The 22,294-nt window shown below is 43.8% G+C and overlaps 1 protein-coding gene across 1 annotated transcript in view; it reads left to right on the plus strand.

Annotated features, from left to right (window-relative positions):
* Window positions 1–2,518: 2,518 nt before the first annotated feature.
* Ccdc3 (coiled-coil domain containing 3) overlaps window positions 2,519–22,294 on the plus strand; it is a 93,997-nt gene continuing 74,221 nt past the window's right edge. The window contains exons 1-2 of the mRNA XM_027405185.2: window positions 2,519–2,892; window positions 5,771–5,942. Coding sequence (XP_027260986.1) covers window positions 2,519–2,892; window positions 5,771–5,942 — 546 coding nt within the window. The remainder of the gene's footprint in view (window positions 2,893–5,770; window positions 5,943–22,294) is intronic.

Genomic DNA, 22,294 nt, shown 5'->3' on the forward strand with positions numbered 1-22,294 from the left:
GTGACTATATTTGGAAATAAGGCCTTTAGGGGGGTGACTAAGGCAGGATGAGTTGATAAAGGTAGGGTCCTAGACCACTGGACTTGTAAGGGGAGGACAGAAGAACATAAAGAAAAGGCCACCTCTTGCTGTAAGAATACCAGGTGGCTATTTACACACACCTCAGGGACAAAGGTCTTACCAGACACCAGCCTTGGCATCTGGGTACTGAACTTTTAGTCTCCAGAACTAGGAGAAATAAATCTCTGCTGGGTAAGCCTCCAGCTTGTGGTATTTCATTATGACAGTTGGAGCAGATTCATGCAGTAACCCCATGAAAGTTTAAATGTCCAATGAGAGACAATGGGTCTGCGCTGATAAGCAGCCTCTGATGTTAGGCATGACGTCACTTCCCGACTCATTGTGTGAAAGTCTGGTATTTCCCATGGCAGGTAACTGCAGACAGTCATTTGTCATCTATATACTTGGCACTGCTGTCCTTTGGATTTACTTTGACTATAAGAAATTCCTGCAGAATTTGTTGAGGCCTCACTGAACATACTGGCTATATAGCAAGATTCTCTCTCTCTCTCTCTCTCTCTCTCTCTCTCTCTCTCTCTCTCTCTCTCTCTCTGTCTCTCCCCCCCTTTCTCTCACTAAAAGATGGAAATTAGTTAAGGTCTCAGGCTGAATACTTGACTCGTGAACACCCATAGCCTGTGAAGGGCTTCTTCCTTCTACTTCCTTCTACTTTAGGGCTTCCACCAGGTTTGTGAAATGCAAACCTGACTGGCTGGCCGACAAGAGTCTGAGCTAATGTGACCCTCATGCCATCTGAAGCCCTCTAAGTCCATCAACTGGATAATGATGCCTGAAGTCCCTTTTATTTTCTGAAAATGCCCAAAGCCCTCCCTCAGGTTCCCTCCTTTTATGTTCCTTCTGCATGGGTTGGGTTTGTTTGTAAGAGCTGCCTGCCAAAACCTGAATCCATCTGAAGCTTTCACAAAAGGAACCATCCAATCAAAGTTTCAGGACTCCCTGGAAGATTGGGGGGCCCATAGAGGTGAGGCCCAGCCTTTGATTTCTCATTCCCACTTTGTACATTCTCTTCTAGATTTTCTCAGGAACGCTCTTTTTTTCTCTCTAGGTCCTTGAACAATTCAGGTAAGTTCCTTCGTCCAAACCTGCAACCCTCCAAATGAGATACTCCAGCTTTCCATTTTAAGGGCAATTTTGCTTATAAATATGTTCTTAAAATACATTAGATACAATGTGTACTTTATGTGGGTAACATCCATAAATGACTATGATCAATATATTTACAAATAGGTATTCTTTTCTTTTGAGACAGTTTCTGTAGCTCGTGCTGGACTCAAATTCCCCCTGAAGCCTCTGAACAACCCTGAACTCTTGATCCTCCTGCCTCCACCCCCCACCCCCACTACTGGGTGAGTATCCCCAAGCCCAATTGATGAGGTGCTGGGAAATCAAACCCAGGAATGATGCATGCCCAGCAAGCACTCTTCTAACTGAGCTATGCCCTCAGTCCTGTTGTCATTTATTCTTTTTACACAAAGAATAGTAATGGCAACGGAGAGAGTGAGAACTTTTCAGGGCTTTTGTCTCTTCTATTTCACCCACTGAAACTAGAGAAAGGTTGTTTTGAACTTACTAATAAATTTGCTTCCCAAGTGTAGGACTTCCAGAATCTGGGGCTGTATAAATAAGTTAACTTAAAACAAACAAACAAACAAAACAAAAAACCTGGGTCAATGGCTTTTCAAATCTTTATGGGGACTCTTTGAACGCCATTATTACAGAAAAACCACTGTGTGTGTGTACAATAGAGGATGAGAGGGAGACAGGATCAGGGGCGAAGGAGTGGCAGGGAGAAGAGGATGGAGAGGAGGAGGGGGGAAGGGGAGGAAAGAGGGGAGGAAGAGAGGTGGGAGACAGACAAAGAGAGAGGTGGAGATATTTCATAAGAAATTTGGGGAAGACAAAATCAGATTTGCTTGCCATGCGCTTTGATTCTTAACCACTTGCAGGGAAAAAACGTCAAGACTTAATGCAGAGTACCTCATTGTGCAAATTGAGAGCAGTAGCTGTGGGACACCTGCGTAGAGAACAACTATTTACACCGGGGAAGTGCTGATCTAGCCCATAGTGATAAGTTCACACATCCCGCGGCCACCGGGAGTTCCAGGGCGCCCGGATCGGTCCCCTCCTCGGGGAGCGTGCAAAGGCCGGGTTGCCGAGCGGACTCCCCGCCCTCGCCGCCGTCCACGCCCCAGTCCCCGCCCGTCCCGTCGCGTCCTCGCGACCCTTCTTAAGCGTGGAGGGGCGAAGGCCTGGGTATGGTGATTCTGGCCACAGAGCTAGCCACGCAACCCAGCTCCCCGGAGCTCGCGCAGTCGAGAGCCCAGGCGGTAGTTCCCCGGCGGACGGGCCGGCGCGGCGGGCTCCCCGGCTCCCCGGTTCCCCGGTTTCCTAGGCACCCGGGCGGGCAATGCGCCCGGGCTAGAGCGTAGCCGCCGGCATGCTGCTCCCGGTGCTGCTCGCAGCGCTCTGTCTCGCCGACCGTCCGGTGCCCTCGCGCGCCTGCCAGCTGCCCTCGGAGTGGCGACCCCTGAGCGAGGGCTGCCGCGCAGAGCTGGCCGAAACCATCGTGTATGCCAAGGTGCTGGCGCTGCACCCTGAGGTGCCTGGCCTCTACAACTACCTGCCCTGGCAGTACCAAGCTGGAGAGGGAGGGCTCTTCTATTCGGCCGAGGTGGAGATGCTGTGTGACCAGGCGTGGGGCAGTATGCTGGAGGTGCCCGCCGGCTCCCGGCTCAATCTTACAGGTCTGGGCTACTTCTCCTGTCACTCCCACACGGTGGTCCAGGACTACTCCTATTTCTTCTTTGTCAGGTGAGCCTGGCCCCTCTGCGGGCTACCTGCAGCAGGTCAGGAGCGCCAGGGGCCGTTTTTGTTTTTTGTTTTTTTGCCAAAGTAGAACATGCCTTAGGCTCTTTGCATTCTCTCTTGCTCTATCCTCTGTGAAGATCCTGACCACCCCTGGCTGAGGAAAAGAAACAGACGATTTTGGAGTCATGTGCACAACCAGAAGGGTGTCAAAGGCAAAAAAGTTTAAGTGCTTTTGTTTATGAGACCGGGTTTTATTGTTTCCCGGGGCGATCCTCCTGCCTCAGCCTCAGTGCTGGGATTACAGGCTCATGTTACCACGTGCAGCCATCAAAGTGCTTTCCAATCACCCATTTGATGTATTGAGAAAGATGACTTTTGGAATCAGTAGTCGGGATTCTGGCATTGAACTTCTCAAGTGTAAGTTTTGGGTCACATACTTCTCTCAGTCCTACTCTCACACCTCACCCCTCCACCAGTTCCCATCTGGCTGAAAGTGAGAAGCAAATACTGATAGGCACACCTGAAACACCCGGGAAAGCCCCGTGCATTCACTCTTTTCCTACCGCTTGCTTCAATGCCAGAAAGCAGCCCAGCTGTCTTGTTCCACGCTTCATACCTGCTGCCAGGTAATTCAAATTAGCAGAGATTGGGGCGGGGGGGGGCGCAAAAACTCCGGGTTGGGTCACTGCTTTAAAGAGGTCAGAGGGGAATCAGGCAGGTGGTCCCTTGCAGACACTATCAACCTTGCGAAGTTCCACAGATGTTGGCCTATGACCAGCAGGAAATGTATCTGTCCCTAAATACAGTTCATTTTTATTGACTACTAAGTTCTATCAAAAGCACAGGTAGGAAACAGGAGGTGGCTCCGCAAGTTTGTGGGTTGCTTCTGAATCAATTAAGACGGAGCTAGAACATCCGGGAGAGACTTGGACCTAGGAGCTTAGCCAGGTTTTTAAAACAGTCGGTGATTCAATCCAAAAGCTTTATGATCAGCGATAGTCCGGGTCTTACCAGTTGTAAAACAGCACCAAGGCTCTTGGGAATGACTTCGAGCAGGGGCTGCAGATTGGTTTTGGAATCTCTGAGAAAGAAAACAGTTAAGTTCCGCAGAGGGGCATCCTGCAGCTCGGGGCCACATGTGCTTCCCATATTGAAGACAGGCTAAGTTTAGAACGCATGTTCTGCTTTGTGTTGGCTTGAGTGGCTTAGCCAGATTAGGTTGATTTTTTTTTTTTTAATTGTCTGGAAAGTATAGTGTCTAAATAAAGTCAGTCAGGACTGTGCCAGTGCCTTTCTTGATCCAGAGAATCTAACTCAGCCTTTTCATGTTTTTATTTAGGGAAAACACTGAGAGCCCAGCTAGGAAACAACTTGACAGTGTTTTATTTCCCACTGGATGAAAGCCTAAGACCTGAGCAGATAATGTTAGACTTTTGCTTTTTTCTTTTTTAATCACAAAATGGTTCAGTGACTGTGCAGTGGTCAGCCAATGTTTTCATCTTTTGCGATGACATAATTAAAGTTAAGACAGACCAACAGTCACACCATACTGTGACACGCTGTCTTTCCATAAGGCTGTCTTGCCTTGAAGTAGGCTAATAACAGCACACAAAGGTTCCTCCTCTGTTGTTCTGGACTTTTCCCTGTCTCTTGCTCACTCACTGTGACTGATTAATGGAAAGTAGGGGAGGGTTTATTTTGGTTCATTTCAGAGGGCTCATTCCATTGCCATGTGGCTCTGGACACTTGGGCAGATGGTTATGGTGGTGCATGGAGCAGAGTCTTCACCTCATGGCAAACAGGAAGCAGAGAAGGAATACAAGAAGGGGCCATGGCAGTATATAGACACAAAGACATACTCCTGGTGACTTAATTCCTTCTGAAACTTTGACAGCCTTCCATCCTAGTTGGGTACCAAGGTTGAGCCCATGAAACTGAGAGGAGGGGGAGCATTCCAAATTCAAACTGGAACACTTGGGTTAAAATTCTCACCTTTTCTTTTCTGACTTCTATTTCTAACAAGCACTTTACAACAGAGCATGTAAAAATGTTCACTAATATTTATATACTTGCATTCACTCTGTGCCAAGTACTTTATTATATTTATTGTGTTGGATGAGTGTGTATGTGTGTGTGGTGCATGCTCAGGAGTGTGTGCACAACACAGAGGAAGATGTTGGTGTCTTCCTCTGTCACCCTCTACTTTATTGCCTTGATACAGGGTCTCTCATTGACCTGGAAGCTCACTGTTTGGGCTATCCTGGACTATCAGGCTCTCAGGATCTGCCTGTCTCTGCCTTCCAGTGCTGGTGTTACCAGCAGGCACAGCCATGACTGGCTTTTTATGTGGTCCTCACACTTGACCAGGAATTGCACTTACCACCGAACGACATCTCCAGTCCTGTTTACATTTTCCCAATGTAGTCCCCTGATAATACCAAGAGAGTAGGTTCTACTGAAGTTCTTCTTGTAGCAGACTGGAAGATGACAGGGATTAAGGAAGAAATTTTGAGACTTGAATGTAGCAGTTGAGACTTGAATCTAGGCCACGTTACAATTGGCTGCCTTCTCACCAAGAAGTAAGGAACACTATGAGACAGAAGGTCCTAGGGGACTTGGGAAATAGACAGACAGGCATGCATGTACACATCTTCCTTCCCCCTTGTCTAGATTCCATTCTTAAGAAAACCTTAAAGTTAGACTCAAGTAGTGTACAGTGGAAAACAATTAGACGTGCTAACTGTCGGGGTCTCTTCCTGGGAACCATTGCAGACTTCATGATGAAGTTAGCAAGATCATCTCTGGCCTTTGTGAACTGGACTGAAGCTGGCCCACCTCCAATAACCTCACCTACATCTCTGCTTTGACCCCTCCCCCTTAGGATGGATGAAAATTACAATCTCTTGCCTCATGGAGTCAATTTCCAAGATGCCATCTTTCCAGACACACAAGAAAACAGAAGGATGTTTTCCAGCCTCTTCCAGTTTGCTAACTGTTCCCAAGGGCAGCAGCTGATGACCTCGAGTGACTGGGAGATCCAGGAAGACAACAGGGTAAGAGTGGCTAGACCCTGTGCCCAGACAAAACAAGAGTGTAGCCATACCTTCTAGGAACATCGTGATCAAAGGCATCAAGAATCCTCTTCTAAATTATGTATCCTTCCATCTTCCTCCCAGCTGAGAGAGAATGGTGCCCATAGGCTTTGGATGCCCAAGGTATAGTGTTTGATAAGGAGTTCTTATCAAACAATCACAAAGATGGGAGGAAGATACACATGTCCGTGTCAGGCTCCCCTTCTGCAAAAGGGAGAAAAAAGTCATACCCACATTTCACTCATTTGATTTAAATATGTAAATCTCTTGGCATAGTGCTCAAGAGTAAGTGTTCAATGCCTGTAAGCCATTGTGGCTATTCTTGTGATTGACAGCAGCTGTGACTGATACACCCACTGCTATAAGGCAGTGGTTGTAACTTGTGGGTCATGACTCCTTTGGGGGTTGCATATCATATATCCTGTATATTATTTATTTACATTACAATTCATAATGGTAGCAAAATTACAGTTATGGAGGAGCAACAAAATAATTTTATGGTTGGGGACCACCACATCATGAGGAACTGTATTTAAGAGCATTAGGAAGGTTGAGAACCACTATAAGGAATTGTCTTGGATAAAAAGGAAATTAAATAAGAAAATTCTCACAGCTAACATTCCATGCTTAAATTTTCTTTTAGATTTATTTTATGTGTGTGGATTTTTTTCTCCTGCATGTATGTACACCATCTGCATGCCTGGGGCCTGGGGAAGTTAGAAGAGGGTGTTGATCCCCAGGAACTGGAGTTAAGGATGATTGTGAGCTTCCATGTGGGTCCTGGGGATCAAACCCAGGTCCTCTGGAAGAGCAAGAAGGGCTCCTACCTGCTGAGTCTACTCTGCAGCCCCCGTTCTATGATTTTTTAAAGTGATACTCCCTTTAAAGCTTACAAGGTAGAGCAAGTGGCTGTAGTAAAGGTTGAGATTACTTTGAGTGTGGAAATATAAAGAAATCTTCCAATCTGAGCCTAATCCCAGTTAGGGGAAATTTTAGGGGTTGTTACTTTCCCCAAACTATGACAGTACCACAATGATACTGATGAGATGAGAAAGTAAGTCAGACCAGGCCTGTGGGCTGCTGGCCTATCACTCTCCTCCAAAATAGATTTGAAGTTAAGTGACCAATTTCCAGAGACAGGTCTGATTATGGATATCAAATCAAGCAGTGACCCTATTTTATCATTTAAAGAATCACCCAGTTGTGTCTGGTGGCTCCATTCTTTCTATTCCATGTGTGGAAGGTTTGAGAGGTGAGACTCATCTTTTCTGGAGGCTTAGTCTAGGGTAGCTGCCTTGTTCCTATAAACATCATCACCTTCAGCTCTGGGACTCCAAGCTCCAGAATCTTGCTCTTATTCTCTCAGAGAAGATGCTCCTATGATGGACAAGGCTGTTATTCATCTGTGTTTTTCATTGTCACTAGCTCCCTGCCTTAGATCTACCTTGCTGATAGTAGTCTAGGGTCTCCTTGCCTGTCTTCTCCGCTTTCTGAGATTGTTCTGTGTTTGTTACAGCACTGTACTTCCCCTCCTCCCTGTGTGTGTGTGCAGATACATGTGTGTGTGCAGATACATGTGTGTGCTGGTGCCTTTGCATATGTGTATCCAGATATGTGGAGGCCAGAAGACTTCTGGTTTTGTTCCTCAGGCCCAGTATTAATTAGTTTTCTATTACTGTGACAAAATACCATAACTGAGGCAACTTACAAAAGAAAGCATTTAATTAAGCTTATGGTTCCTGAGGGTTTGGGTCCGTGATGGTGATGGAAAGGCATGGTGGAAAGAACGGCTGATAGTTATCTTGATCCAAAAGCAGGGGACTGAGAGAACTGGTGCCAGTCTTTTGAAATGTCAAAGCCTGCCATAGTGATCCACTTCCTCCAACAGAGCCTGCCCTTAGTGATACACTTTTTCTAACAAAGCCACACCTCTTAATCCTTTTTAAACATTTGCACCAACTGGGAATCAAGCATTCAAACACAAGAGCCTATGGGGAATCATTCTCATTTAAGCCACTGCAGGGTACCATCTGCTCTGCTCTTTTTTATTTTCAGACAAGGGTCTTTTTTTGATCTGGAACTCACCCAGCAGGCCAGGCTGGCTGGCCCTCTAGCCCCAGGGGTTCCTGCCATCTCTACCTCTGCCTCTGCTGTGCTGGGATTAGAGGGGTGTGCCACCATCCTAGCTTTTTTATGTGGGTTCTGGGGGATCACATTCATGTCTTCCTGAGTTCATAAACACTTTACCAATTGAGCTCTCTTTAATCCTGTTTGAGCATGAGTATGTGTGTATGTATTTATGTATTTATATATGCTTGGATGTCTTACTTTGTCCCCTGCCTTATTCACTTGTGACAGCATCTCTCATTGAACTTGGAACTAGTTTGGCAGCTAGCAAGCCTGAATGACCTTCCTCTATCTGTCCCCCACTGCACTGGGAATTGTATGGATTTGCATGACCTTGTTTAGCTTCTTACACCTGTATAGGAGATTAGAACTCAGGTCCTCATGCTTATGCAACAAGCTCTTTTACCCATGGAGCCACCTCTAAATCCCCATTTCTTCTGTCTTGTCTTTACTGTTCATTACTCTACACTGCATTGGATGCATTACATCAAAGCCTCAGAATTCCAAACGAGTCACACCTAGTCTATCAGGAATGCAATCAGTTTAGTTTTGGCTTATTTTGTGTGAGCTTTGCATATGTGTATAATCTACAATAGCAATAGATTTATGTTAAGAGATCAAATATTACTCCACAAAAGCTTAAGGGGCTTAGCCCTAAACATCTTCAGCTGCATAACTTGTTAGTCTTTTGCTCACATTTGTTTGGAATTAGATTTTCCAACATTAAAAGGGAAAGACTAGAACAATAGGACCCTAGGGAATAGTTTCAGTGTGGAGGCAGGCCTATTTCTGTGCATCAGATGCTGATCTTGGGGAGACTATTTTCCCCTTTAGTCACCCTGGCCTCTTGTATAATGGAATGTGGGAGTACTGGACACATGGATGAAGTGTCAAAATCTGAGGTCGGGGTGATAATTATTCCAGAATGCTGTTCTGATGGGTAGTAAGTTTAAAGGTTTGATTTGGGGGCCCTCTCAACTTCCAGATTCCCTTTCCCTCATTCCATTTCCACTCCCTGCCCTCTTTGAAAAGGACCACATCAGAACTCAATGGAAGAACTTAATCTGTCTATCTATCTGTCTCTGTCTGTCTGTCTGTCTGTCTGTCTGTCTGTCTGTCTATCTATCTATCTATCTATCTATCTATCTATCTATCTATCTGTCGATCTATTTATCTATGTGTATGTTTGTGCACATGCATGTGTGTGAGCATCAGGGTCTCATAATATGGATTCCATGGCTGGTCTTGAACTTGCTGTATAGTTTAGGTCAGTCTCAAATTCTCAATCATCCCAGGTCAGCCTCCTAAGTGCTGGATTTGAAGGCATGTGCCACCATCCCTAGCAGCTAATTCTTTTAACATTTAACCTAAGGGTTGGGGAGATGATTGCTTGGGTAAAAATGCTTGCTTCATTTTGTGAGCATGCTAGTCAGAGACACAGAGGAACATGTTTGTGTCTTTCTAATATATCACAGTTTTTTGAAGAGCAATACATTCTCAAGACCCAGATGTTTCAATGACAGCAGCTTGAAAGATCATCCTGGTAATCTGGCTGAGGTGAATGTAGGGTTTTTTTTTTCCAAGACAGGGTTTCTCTGTGTAGCTTTGGAGCCTATCCTGGCACTCACTCTAGAGACTAGGCTGGCCTCGAACTCTCAGAGATCTGCCTGCCTCTGCTTCCCGAGTGCTGGGATTAAAGGAGTGCGCCACCAATGCCTGGTGAATGTAGGTTCTTTTATTCCAGTTTTAATTAACTCTCATGTCACACATCACACATGGTAAAAATATATGCATATATGTAGTTTATGGAATGAATGCAAGTTAAAGAGGCTGCAGGAGAGTACGAAAACTTTCAGAAGTATGCTGGGAGAGTCTATTGACTCAGCCACATCAGTGCTGGGAGATGGCTGAAGTAAGGGTTTGAGAGCAAGGCTACAGAGTTCAGCTGTATGGTAAAAGCCTGAACCCTGGACTAAGAGCAGGAAATTGCAGTATCCTAATTTGTACATTGGTTTCCATTGCTGTGGTAAAGACCATGACCAAAAGCAACTTGGAGAGGAAAGTGTTTATTTCATGTTATAGCTTCCAGGTCATCATGAAGAGAAGTCAGAGCAGGAACCTAGAGGCAGGAACTGTAGCAGAGGCTACAGAGGAGGAACATGCTCCCCATGGCTTACTTAACAGCCTGGTTTCTTTTAACCACTTAAGGCCACCTGTTCCATTGTGGCCTCCCCCATGGCTGCCCCCTCTTCATCATTTAGTGAATCAAGAGAATACCTCACAGAGCTGCCTACAGGCAACATGTTGGTGGCATCATATTCTCAGTGAAGGTTCCTTCTTCCTAAGTGACTCCAATTTGTGGCAAGTTGACAAAAACCAGCATGGGCTGTTTCAGGTCCAGGTTCACATGAGTGGATGGGCAGGCAGTTGAGTAGACTGAGTCAATAGAGGGGACCCTCTTGGAGCTGAAGCTCCAGTGACAGTTGGGGAGTCCTCTGCTTGTTGATCCTGTACATACTAGTTAGTCATCAGGTGATAGGTTGGTGTGACAACATACAATCAAAATGTTAGCTATCCACCACTTTATAGTATCTATTTGAGGGAGTTATACTCTGGTATAACTTTTTACTTTTGCTCTGGTGTGTCTAATAAGTTCTTAGGTCTGGTTTCCCTGATGGGATTTTTATATACTCATATGCCTCCACACTCTCAGTTCACTGCAATAAATGTATAGGGTGGTTCCTCCTTGACTTCCAGTCATCTATCAGTCAGTGTTGGATGCGGGGGGGTAACCTGGCAGATGTATGGTTTGTGGGTATAACAGGGGTTGCAGTCATCCTTCCTCAAAACAGAGTAAAAATCTGCTTGAAAATGGAGTCTCTTAGGGAAGCACACAGTTTGCTAAACCACCATTTTATACCACATGGAGTAACTTAGAGTAGGGCACAGCCTCATCTCAATATTATAAAGCCTGAGGAACTGAGTTGGGACCCCCAAAACCTGGATGCAAGCTGGATGCAGTAGGGCAGGTATCTGCAATCCCAGCACACTCCTACTGGCCAATGGGAGGCAGAGATAGGAGAATTTTTACAGACTCTTCAGTCAGCTAGCCTGGCATGCTCAGTGAAGATATGTGCTGTCTCAAACAAGGTGGGAGGGGAGGAAATGACACCTGAAAGTCATTTGTAATGAGTCTTTTTCTGTCCCACCAGCCAGATCCCAAATAATGATACAGAGACTTATTAATTATGAAAGCTTGGCCTACAGTTTAGGCTTGTTCCTAACTAGTTCTTATAACTTAAGTTAGCTCATTTGAATTAATCTGTGTTCTGCCATGTGACATTACCTCTCTTTTCTTGTACCCCTGTTTCCTCTCGGTGTCTGGATGACAACTCCACTGGAAGTCCCGGCTAACCTCTTTCTGCCTAGCTATTGGTCACTCAACTCTTTATTAAACCAAACACAGTGACACATTTTCATACAGTGCACAAATACCTCACAACATTTCCCCTTTTGTTTAAATAAAAAGGTTTTAACTCTAATACAGTAAAATTATATACAATAAGAACAATTACCAGTTAAGAATTACATTCTTACATGTCTAGTAAGAATTACATGTTCAGTCCATTTGTATTTGTCAAATTTGGAGAAGTTACTCTTCTTAGCTATCTTATCTGGATGAATCCAAAGTTTTAGACATAATTCACTTTCTATCCTAGCTTGTATTATCATCCTAAAACTACCTTTTTAGACTTCAAAACATTTTTTTACATATACAATTTAAGTTTTTAAGTCTCCCAACCTTATATACTTTATAACTCTTTTGTGAGTTTCTTTTCTGAATTTGGCAACAAGGGAAACTGTAACTTTCATCTTCAACCCCATCAGAGACTCTAGAAGGATATAATATTGCCTGAGCAAACAGGAATTGCAGAGCAAACAAGTTCCCCAACTATAAAAGCTACAAAGGCAGCTGGATGCCTGGACAATCACCCAAGGTTCCTCTGTAACATTGGGGCATCCATCTTCAGCCTGCAAGCCTAGGATATCTGGCAGACTTTTCTATGAAGCATAAATTTTGAAGGACTGTCTTTCCTTGTCTTGTCAAAGTTCAGCGGTTTCCTTCTTAGGTGTCCTGCTGGTCCAGTTTGGACAGCATACTGTCAGTGGTCAAGGCAAGGATGGTTTCTTGCTCAAATGGTTAGCTTTGCCAGAATGAACACAAACTCCATATGGAGGTTCTTTGATGCCCATAATCCTTTTATAAAGTAGATGGGTGCTGCCAGGAGCAGATGTGTCTCACTGTCATGAAAAACCTTGTTATTAAAACATTTAAAATTCTATATTCTGTAAGTCTTTGAAGAGCATCTATCTATCTAAAATGTATTTTCATATGGCCTTGAAAACATATCTAACATGACTACAAGTTTGATTGTTATAGATGACTAACTGCTAACCTTCATTTCTTAACTATCCTAACTGGTTTATAATTATAGCTTTTAAGGATTAGAACTTTACATTTTTAAATGAGCTGCATAGATACAATACCTTAAGAGTAGGAACATATGTACAGTATGCCCTAACAAAAATAACCTTAAACTTGCAACAATATATAAAAAATCCATAGCAATGTAAAATATTTTAGACTAGTGGTTGTTTAAAAGTTAAAAGTAGACTTAAAAATCCACTCCTTTATCCCTTCATTCTATATCCCTCCTTTTTCTTTTCATAATGAGATCCCTGAGTCTAATTTCCTTTGTTTAGTTTTCTCCCTGTCAGTAACTAATAACAACTTGCAACCAATCCCCCTAAATGGTGACTAACATCCATAACTCATAGAATGGCAAAAAACTCTCATTCCACCTCTTGGGAATGTGGGGGCCATGTTTTTAAAATTACTTCTTGTCTGTGGGCAACAGCATCTTCAGGTGACCCTGAGAAAATTGGGATAATGATAAAGTCCTAGGAGAGCTAGCTGTATTATTTTTTGTTTTGTTTCTGTGTGATGGGAAAGTACAAAGCTTATCTGAAGTCTTGGTTGGAGTAATCTGTGAGGCTGGACCATCTCACCTAATAGCTTTGAGTTGTTCTGGATGCAGGATTTTGAGGAAACTGCAGCAAAGGTATTCTGAGAGGCTAGATCACCTGGGCTTCTTGTCCTTGTTGGTGTCTGGTCTTTTTTGTTCCAAACACACACACAATTTTAAAGGTAACATATCTATCTATCTATCTATCTATCTATCTATCTATCTATCTATCTATCTATCTATCTGCATTAGTACAAGTATGGAATGTGTGGTATATAAAAATGAGCTAAAGATTACTTTCTGTTTTATATTTGACCAGATAAAAGGCAACTGCCAATTTTATAAGTCCATTTGGACTGTGTAACCAAACTCTACCCATGCCATATGAAAGGATGGCATGTAATGATAAGTCATGAAGACTCTGTAGCCAATAAGATTTATCATGTCACATTCAGTCTCAGAGCTGTTCCCATATCTAGGGATCAGCATACATGTCACCTGTCCTGTAGCCTTTCTGGGTTTCCTTCCTCATGTCTGTAGCCAAAATACTCAGGAGGTCTCCCCAGGTCAAATCTGATCTCTGTTAACTTTGAAGGAATCTGTAGCTTTTGATTTCCTGTGAAAACAAAGGCATAGCCTCTTTCCCAATGCAACACATTTCCCAACTTCCATTTTGAAGGCAAGGCATCTCTAAAGTATATAGGCTGGTTTAACGCAGCAGTCCCTTTCCTAATCCAATGTTTCTCAGCAGCTCCCATTCTCTCATCAGCATTCAAAAAATTCAAAGCAACAAAATACAATACAGTTTCCAGATGCCATGTGTATTTCCCATCTTTATGTGGGTCATTTTTTATATTACTTTTTCTCTAAAGACTTTATTATTTTTAAACTATTTATTTTTTTCTATGACTGTCTAAACACACTTTCTTTTCCTTTATTTAGCATCTAAGTACATTTCAAAATATACTGTAACCTGTTCAGAGATTTTGTTTACTGAACCTGGCTTGTTTGTTTGTTTTTTTTTTTCATGAGTCTACAGCTTCCTCTGACCATGTGAGCCAAATATTTAACTGCTAGACTACTGCCACCTGGCTCTGTTTAGCATATGGTGCACTGGTGGCTAGCTCTGTCGCCCTTGGTTCCATGAGATCCCAGTTTCAAGTTAGTGGGCACTGGCCAGGAGCCACATTTACCCACCCCAATTGTGGGAATTTGTTGTGTCTGCCTGATGCAGGTAGTTTGTATCTAGTGCTGGCTACTCAAGTGCTCAGCTATACAACAGGGCCTCTTAAAAGAGCCACACCTATGTATGCTGAGCCTACCTGAGGGACTGCTTTCTAAGGCCCTATGTGGATACCTAAGCCTCCACACTGACTGTCATGTGTAATGAGTCTTCTTCTATCCCACTAGCGAGCTCCCAAATAATGACATAGACATATCTTATTAATTATGAAAGCTCAACTATAGCTTAGGCTTGTTCCTAACTAGCTCTTAGGACTTAAATTAACCCATTTATATTAATGTTCTATGTTCTGCTATATGGAATGACCTCTCCTCCATCTTGCACCACCTGTTTCCTCTCTGTGTAGGCCTGTTGACTCTGCCTTTCTTTTTCCCAGAGTCCTCTCTGTCCCTGGAAGTCCCTCCTAACCTCTTCCTGCCCAGCTATTGGCCATTCAGCTCTTTATTAAACTAATCACAGTGCACATCTTCACACAGTGTACAAATATCCCACAACAGTCATCTTCAGACCTCCACAAGCATACTGTAACACACCCACACCCACACCCCCACACACCCACACAGGGACACACAGGCATGCACAAAAAAGTTTAACTTAAAACTATGTTTACTTTTAAAATTTCTGTAGTAAACCTTGTAGTCTTTGTCTGTAATGTAAAGTGATTCAAATGGTTGCATCTGGACAAAGAGTTCCAGGAAGACCTATTGGCAGCTCCTTCCTTCCTTCTTCAAGAACAAACCAAAGCAAGCAACAAAAACAAACAGAAAAGAAAAACTACAGCACGAGCCTTTTTCTGTGGGCAGGCACGTCCCCAGATATCTCTTCTTCCTGGGATAAGCATGCCTATAACCTGTTTCCCTTCACCCTAACGAAGGTTCAAAATTGCTATCCCCTTTTCCCCAAGTAGGAATAAGTGCTGGGAGAGGAAGGGGAGGCTTTTGTTCATGAGAACTCACTAATCCTCCCTCCTGTGTTCCCAGAGAAGCTGTGCCTGGCCCTGGACTTTGCTTTTCTCACAATGTCTTAGGGAATGAATCTTGTAGGTGTGTAGCAAGCTCTTATGGTTTGGTTGTTGATACTCTTGCTCTCTAAGCTTCCTGGCAGCCTGGACAGGTGACTTAGACTCCAGTCATGAAGAATGCACTTCATCCCCTTCATGAATAGGTCTTTTTCTTGGAGCATCGTATGACTTGGAGAGGTGATCTGGAGGTTAAGGGATGGGACAGTAGGAAAATATTATATGGGGATATTTTGTGCAGCACACCCAGGGTGTCATTCAACTCAATCTGTAGGAGCAAAATCCTCCCACACTCTGGTTCCTTCCCAGTACTTCACTTTTAAATATCCCACCCACCCTTAGTTCATAGAATCACAATTTTGCTTTCAAAAGTTGCCAAGATGTCAGTAGTGTCACCAAGTGTTCAGCGCCTCTCCATTGGTGTCATGGTGTTAATGGGGCTTGAGGGGATGTCTTTGGCAATCAGAGTCTTTACTGGCAGGATTTTCTGCACTGCAGCCAAGAACATTTTCCTTTCTCCCCTTTTCTCTTGCTTGGGCAAGTGTAACAGTCAAAACAGGAGTTCGATGTTTTTTTCCTTTTCTGCCAGTACTATTCCCTAGGACTAAGACCTAGCCTGACCCTACTTACATCAGTCTGTCATAAAATGTCATGGGATTAAAATAAAACCTGTGAAGGTCAGACTGCCTCCATGGGCTCCCTTCCTTGTTTGGAGTTGGGAAGGAGCTGTCTCACTCTCAGCTGCTTCAGAAAGAATGTAAACTCCCCATCAGATCTGGATGGCTCTACTGTGTCGGGAGGAATGACCCTGGGCCAGTCCTTTCATTTTTCATAGCTAGAGTGTGTGCTCATGTGGAAAATGAGGCCCGCAGAAACTAAGGCTGCCACATTAGAGTGTGAGTCTGATGCACTTTGTAAACTAAGAACAGTTCAGGGATTCATCATGGCTGTAGTCATTTCAAAAATTTCAAACATCATTTTGTTACAAATTAAAAACAAACAAACTTTCTGGGACTGGAGAGATGGCCCAGTGGTTATAAGCATACATTTCTCTTTCAGAGAAACAGAGCTCAGTTCCCAGCATCCATGTCAGGTGGCTGCAACCACCTGTAACCCCAGCTCCAGGGGATTCAGTGCCAGCTCCTAGCCTTAATGTGCACCTGTGCTCATGTTTACACCCTCCTTCCCAACCCACATACACACAAGTGCATACACACACACACACACACACACACACACACACACACACACACACACACACACACACACGCTTTCTGTTACTCATCAGGGAACTGTAACTCACTGACTTTGGAGCAGGAGCACTTTGAAAAAGTATGTTAATTGAACTGTAAGCACCTAACATGTTCTTGTAGGTCCAAATCTGAAAGTAGACAGTGGTGGCAGCAGACAATCTTCCTCTTTGAAATTCATTCCCCAGTTCCCACCTAGCCCAGAAGAACAGCCACAGTTATTAGTTTCTTGTGTCAACATTCGAGTGTTCTAATGCTGCAAATACAGTGTAACATGTTATTTACTGTTGTCTTTGATGGAGTGGTGGAGTAATGTGTACACTCAGCTGTGCTGTGCTTTATTTATGTATAGACTTTGAGGATCTTTTCATAGCAGTTACATAGAAGATGCCTTAAACAGCTGCACACAATTCCATTGTATGATATGTCATATGTATGATATGAAGTCTCCTGCTGTTGAGTTTTTGGGTAGTTTCTAATACAACATCATTACACATGGTGGTGACATCATTATATATAACTAATTTACAAGACTAAATACTGTGTCTCATCTTTTGTTTGTTTTGGTTTGGTTTTTTGAGACAGGGTTTCTCTGTGAAACAGTTCTGGCTGTCCTGGAACTTATTCTATAGAACAGGCTGGCCTCAAACTCACAGATCTGCCTTTTGCCTCTGCCTCTCTATTGCTGGGATTAAAGGCATGTGCACCCACCACCTGGCTCCTGTGTCTACCTTTAGCAAATAATTGAGTACCTCCCACAAGGCAGCTACATTTAGCAAAATCCAAAGGCCCTGATGTCATAAATTCTTAATTTGCAACGGACACAATCAAAAGACTACATTGATCAAAATGTCACAATCAAAAGATCATTGCACGGTTTTAAATGGAAATAATTGTTCCAACTTAAGAAATTAAGCAGCTAACAGTTCTTACCTGGACTTGAGAGGGAAGAAACCCTTCTCAGATGAACTGATACCTGAGATAAGTTCTAGTATGTAAAGAGGCATTCATGTTAAAGTGGGTGCCAGCAGTTCAGATAGAAGCCTCTGTGCAACAGATCGGTGGTAGCAGGGCACACGGCTGAAGAAGAGTCTTTTGACACAGTGAAGAATGCAGTGAGAAGGATGATACCTGAGTTCTGGCAGGAGTTGGGCAATGCCAGGCTTGATAGATCCAAGAAGGATCCAGACTTTGTCTAGGAGCAGTGGGAAATCTTTGACCCTTTGAAGGAAAGGGTAATGGGAGATAAACAGACAAGAGTGGGAACAAGAGTGGGTTGGAGGTGTTAGGGGGATTCCTGTGATTCAGTGAGAAAATAAGGCTTGATGTAGGTTCTGGATCAATATTGGGCTAGGCTGGAAACAGAGGCAGTGGAGAGAAATGGTCAAATTTGAGAGATACTTGGGATTAAAAAGTTAGTCTTGGGAGCTGGAGAGATGGCTCAGCAGTTAAGAGCACCAACTGCTCTTCCAAAGGACCCAGGTTCAATTCCCAGGATCCACATGGCAGCTCACAACTGTCTGTAACTCCAGGATCTGACACCCTCACACAGACATACATGCAGGCAAAAACATCAATGCATATAAAATGAAGATATAAATAATTTTAAAAAGTTAGTCTGTCCAGATGCAGAGAAGGAAGAGTGAAGCGCAAAGGGGTCCAGACCAGGCTGGTGAAACCCTCAGCAACAGCTGACCTGAACATCAGGGAACTCTTGCTCCCCAGACTGACAGCTGGGATACCAGCATGGGACTGATCCAGGCCCCAGGAACATGGGTTTCAGTGAGGAAACTTCAGAAATCTATGGGACCTCCTGTAGTAGTTCAGTACTTATCCCTAGCATAGGTGTGGACTTTGGGAGCCCATTCCACATAGAGGGATACTTCCTGAGCCAAGACACATGGGGTGGGCCTAGGCCCTATCCCAAAGGAAACGACTCTGATGACACCCTATGGAAGGCCTCACCATCCAGGATATGTGATAGGTAGGGTTTTAGTTGGGGCGGATAGTGGTAGGGGAGGACAAGAGGGAGAAGGGAACTATGATTGTCATGTAAAACAATCTTGTTTCTAATTCAAATAAAAAAATCTGCAAAAAAGTTAGTCTTTGTCTCAGAAGAGTGGCTGTAAAATTCTCACCCTGTCCTGACAGGGCTCCAGAACTGATTGTGGGCCTTTTATGAAATATTTCTTCCTTTGGAGGATGACTCAGATTCTAAGTGTCTGACCTGTGGCCATGTGTCCCATTTACAGGAAACACAACATAGGCACTATGACAGATGCCCCTGTGGCCCTTGTTTGACACATGTCTAGTTTATCCCCCTTCCCTGCATCAGGATTTCTCTATGTAGTCATGGTTGCCCTGGAATTTGCTCAGTGGACCAGGCTGGCTTCTAACTCAGAGATCCACTTGCCTCTGCCTCCCAAGTGCTGGAACTAAAGGTGTGTGCTACCACACCTGGTTAGATTTATTCCTCCTATGATAGCAACTTTGTTAAGATTTGGTCAGATATGTCTTCCACTCATGTTGTTAACATTTGGTTTTCATCTTGTTACCCTCCTGTGCAGATTCTGGAACCCTTAGGAAGTGGGACCTGGCTGGCAGAAGTATGTCACTAGGTGATCCTTTGAAGGTTTATGCCCACTCTGTATTCTCTACTTCCTGCCTGCTGGGCAAGGACAACTGCCACCTCATACTTGAGCTGCCATGGACAGAGTCACTCTGCTGCCCTCCCCACCATAAAGGACTGAAATTCCTTTGAAACTGTGAGCCTAGTCAACCTTTCCTTTGACAAACTATTTGTCAGCTATCTTGGTCATGGTGACACGAGAGTAACTGATAGAGAGGGGATTCATGGCTGAGGAAAAAAAAAGGTTAGCATCAGGTGTGTCAGGCAAGTGGGTATAGAGAAGGCAGCTAAACAAGATGTATGCTGTGTCCCATGCACTTTGTGACTTAACCATCCCAGAGAAAAGAGGCCAGATCACCTCACAGGGCCAAAAGGAAGGTGGGAATTGTGCAGGCCTCCTGGGTAAAAGGGAAAATAAACTGAGGTACCTATGGTTCTAGACCTTTCCTGAGGTCCAGGGCACAACTGTGTCTATTGCTGTGATAAGACACCATGACCAAGGCAACTTATAGGCAAGTTTGAGTCTTAAGAGTTTATCAGAGGATGAGCCCATGACCAGCATAGTGGGGTGCATGGCAGAAAGCAAGCAGACATGGCACTGGAACAGTACTTGAGAAGTCACATCTTGAGACACAACCATGAGGCAGAGAGCTAACTGGGAGTTAATGTGAAATAGCAATACAGAGTTAGGTATAGAAATATAAGGGTATTTATTAAGGAGGATCCTATTCACCAGAACAGCCTAGCCAGCCATCAGGGAGCAAGGTAAGTAGAAGGGGCCCCATGTGTGTGTCCCTCACTCTTAAACTTCCCTCACATCACTCTGACCAGCCAAAGCAGGTGTGGCCAGGAACACCTGTGTTCAGCCCCAAGTGGGAGCATCTAAGGTATCCCCTACAATTCTCCTTTTAGTCTAAAGAGGATTAAAACTTAACAGTGTAAAGTATCCATAATTAACAACCACAAGGGTGTAATACAAGAAGATACAATAATCTGCTTATGTCACATCCTAACTATGTCTATTTCAACTAAACCCTAAAACCATCTGAAAGAGGTGTCCAAGCCTGAACACCTCCTTACAATCCCAACCATAAACAATAGGAAACTAGCTAACTAGGTGTACATTATCCTTAGTGACAACAATGGGGAAAGGGGGTGCAGTATTCTCCAGGTTACTTCCTGCTGAGATGGGATGACAATAACCTCGTGGAGTCCTGTAGGAAGAAAATGTTAGTATAGTGAAAATCTTGAGTGGATTGTATCTAGTCTGTGTTTGATAGGATTTGCTTGATTGAAGATCTAGTTTGAAGTCCTTATCTTGATTGAAGTCCTTGTGTTGATTGAAGTCAGTACCCGAAGCTCTGACCAGAATGTGTCAGTTCAAACTGCTCAAGTTGGATCCAGTGAACTCATGGAGGTGTGGCCCATTTTCTTTCCAGAGCATTCAGTGATTGCTGTCAGGCAGCTCTTCATTGGCTGTTTCAATGTGGAACTCAAACATAACTGTTAGCAGAGAAATTTTTACTTTTATATGTATGCATATCGGGAAAAGGTAACTATGGGAAATAACAATTATGAGAGAGTGTATACCTTGAGAGAAAGAGCCAAATAAAGACAAATGACAGTCCCCAATTTTCTCTTATTCTGTATTACATCAATTGGCTTCGTAATATAATACAGAAACTCTGAATGTTATATTAACAGCATGCTTGGATTTAGAGGAGGAAAGCCAAATCCAACTCCAAAGTCAGCATCGGTTTAATTGAATGGGGACTAGGAAACAAAGAGAAATAGATGTAGATGCATCTATGGAATTTATCATATGACAATTCTCTTTTTTTCGATGGCTATAGCTACCTTCTCTTCTACCCATGTAGTGTCCTTTGTTTTCTGGAGATGAATTTTTCTGTGACAATAAAAATGAAACATTTCCCTTTCCTTTGTGAGGTATCTATCCAGTTTATGAGATATACCTTGGTAGTTTACCTGTCATTTTTCCTCATCAAGATGTTTTTCTTTTTCAATTCAAATCTTGATCAACTTTGAAGGTATCCAAAGTTTTTCTTCTCCTGTGGAAACAAATGCAAAACCCCTTCCCCAACGTAACACATGTCCTGGTTTCCATACAGAGGTCAATACATATTTGAAGTATACCGGCTGATTCAGTTCAGCAGTTTTTTCCGTAGTCCAGTGTCTTTCTGCAGCTGTTTGTCCTTCCTTCCTTCCTTCCTTCCTTCCTTCCTTCCTTCCTTCCTTCTTTCCTTTGGTTTTCCGAGATAGGGTTTTTCTGTGGCTTTGGAGGCTGTCCTGGAACTAGCTCTTGTAGACCTGGCTGGTCTCGAACTCACAGAGATCTGCCTGCTCCTGCCTCCTGAGTACTGGCATTAAAGGCATGTGCCACCAATGCTCAGCTTGTTTGACTTTTCTTATTAGCATTAAGAAAGTTTAGTGTTAATAACACATTATGTAGCCTATGTTTGGGGGTTTTCATAGTCTCCCTTGGAGGCGTGGGTTTGTATCCCACTTCTGACACCAAATAATGTGAAATAGCAATATGGAGTCAGGTCTAGAGATGTAAGTGTATTTATTTAGGAGGATCCTACTCACCAGAACAGCCTAGTCAGCTGGCAGGGAGCAAGGTAAGTAGAAGAAGGGGCCCCACATGCATGTCCCTCACTCTTAAACCTTCCTCACATCACCCTGACCACGCTCAAGCAGGTGTGGCCAGGCACACCTGTGTTCAGTCCCAAGTGGGAGTGTCTAAGGTATCCCCTACAGGGAGTGGCATGGAATTTCGAAACCTCCAATGAGGCCATACCTTCTAACCCTTCTCTCAAAGTTGCATCAACCAGGGATCAAGTATTGAAATATATGAGCCTATGGGGGGCATTTTCATTCAAACCACCACAGTTTCTCTCAGGAAGGTCTAATTGGTAAATCGTAGAACATGTGTGCATGACTGAGTTTCACGGAGTCATCTGTCACAGAGAGAGCTGCAGGACACACATCTTTGTCAGTT

This window comes from Cricetulus griseus, chromosome 3 (assembly GCF_003668045.3).
Source record: "Cricetulus griseus strain 17A/GY chromosome 3, alternate assembly CriGri-PICRH-1.0, whole genome shotgun sequence".
Classification (NCBI taxonomy): Eukaryota; Metazoa; Chordata; class Mammalia; order Rodentia; family Cricetidae; genus Cricetulus; species Cricetulus griseus.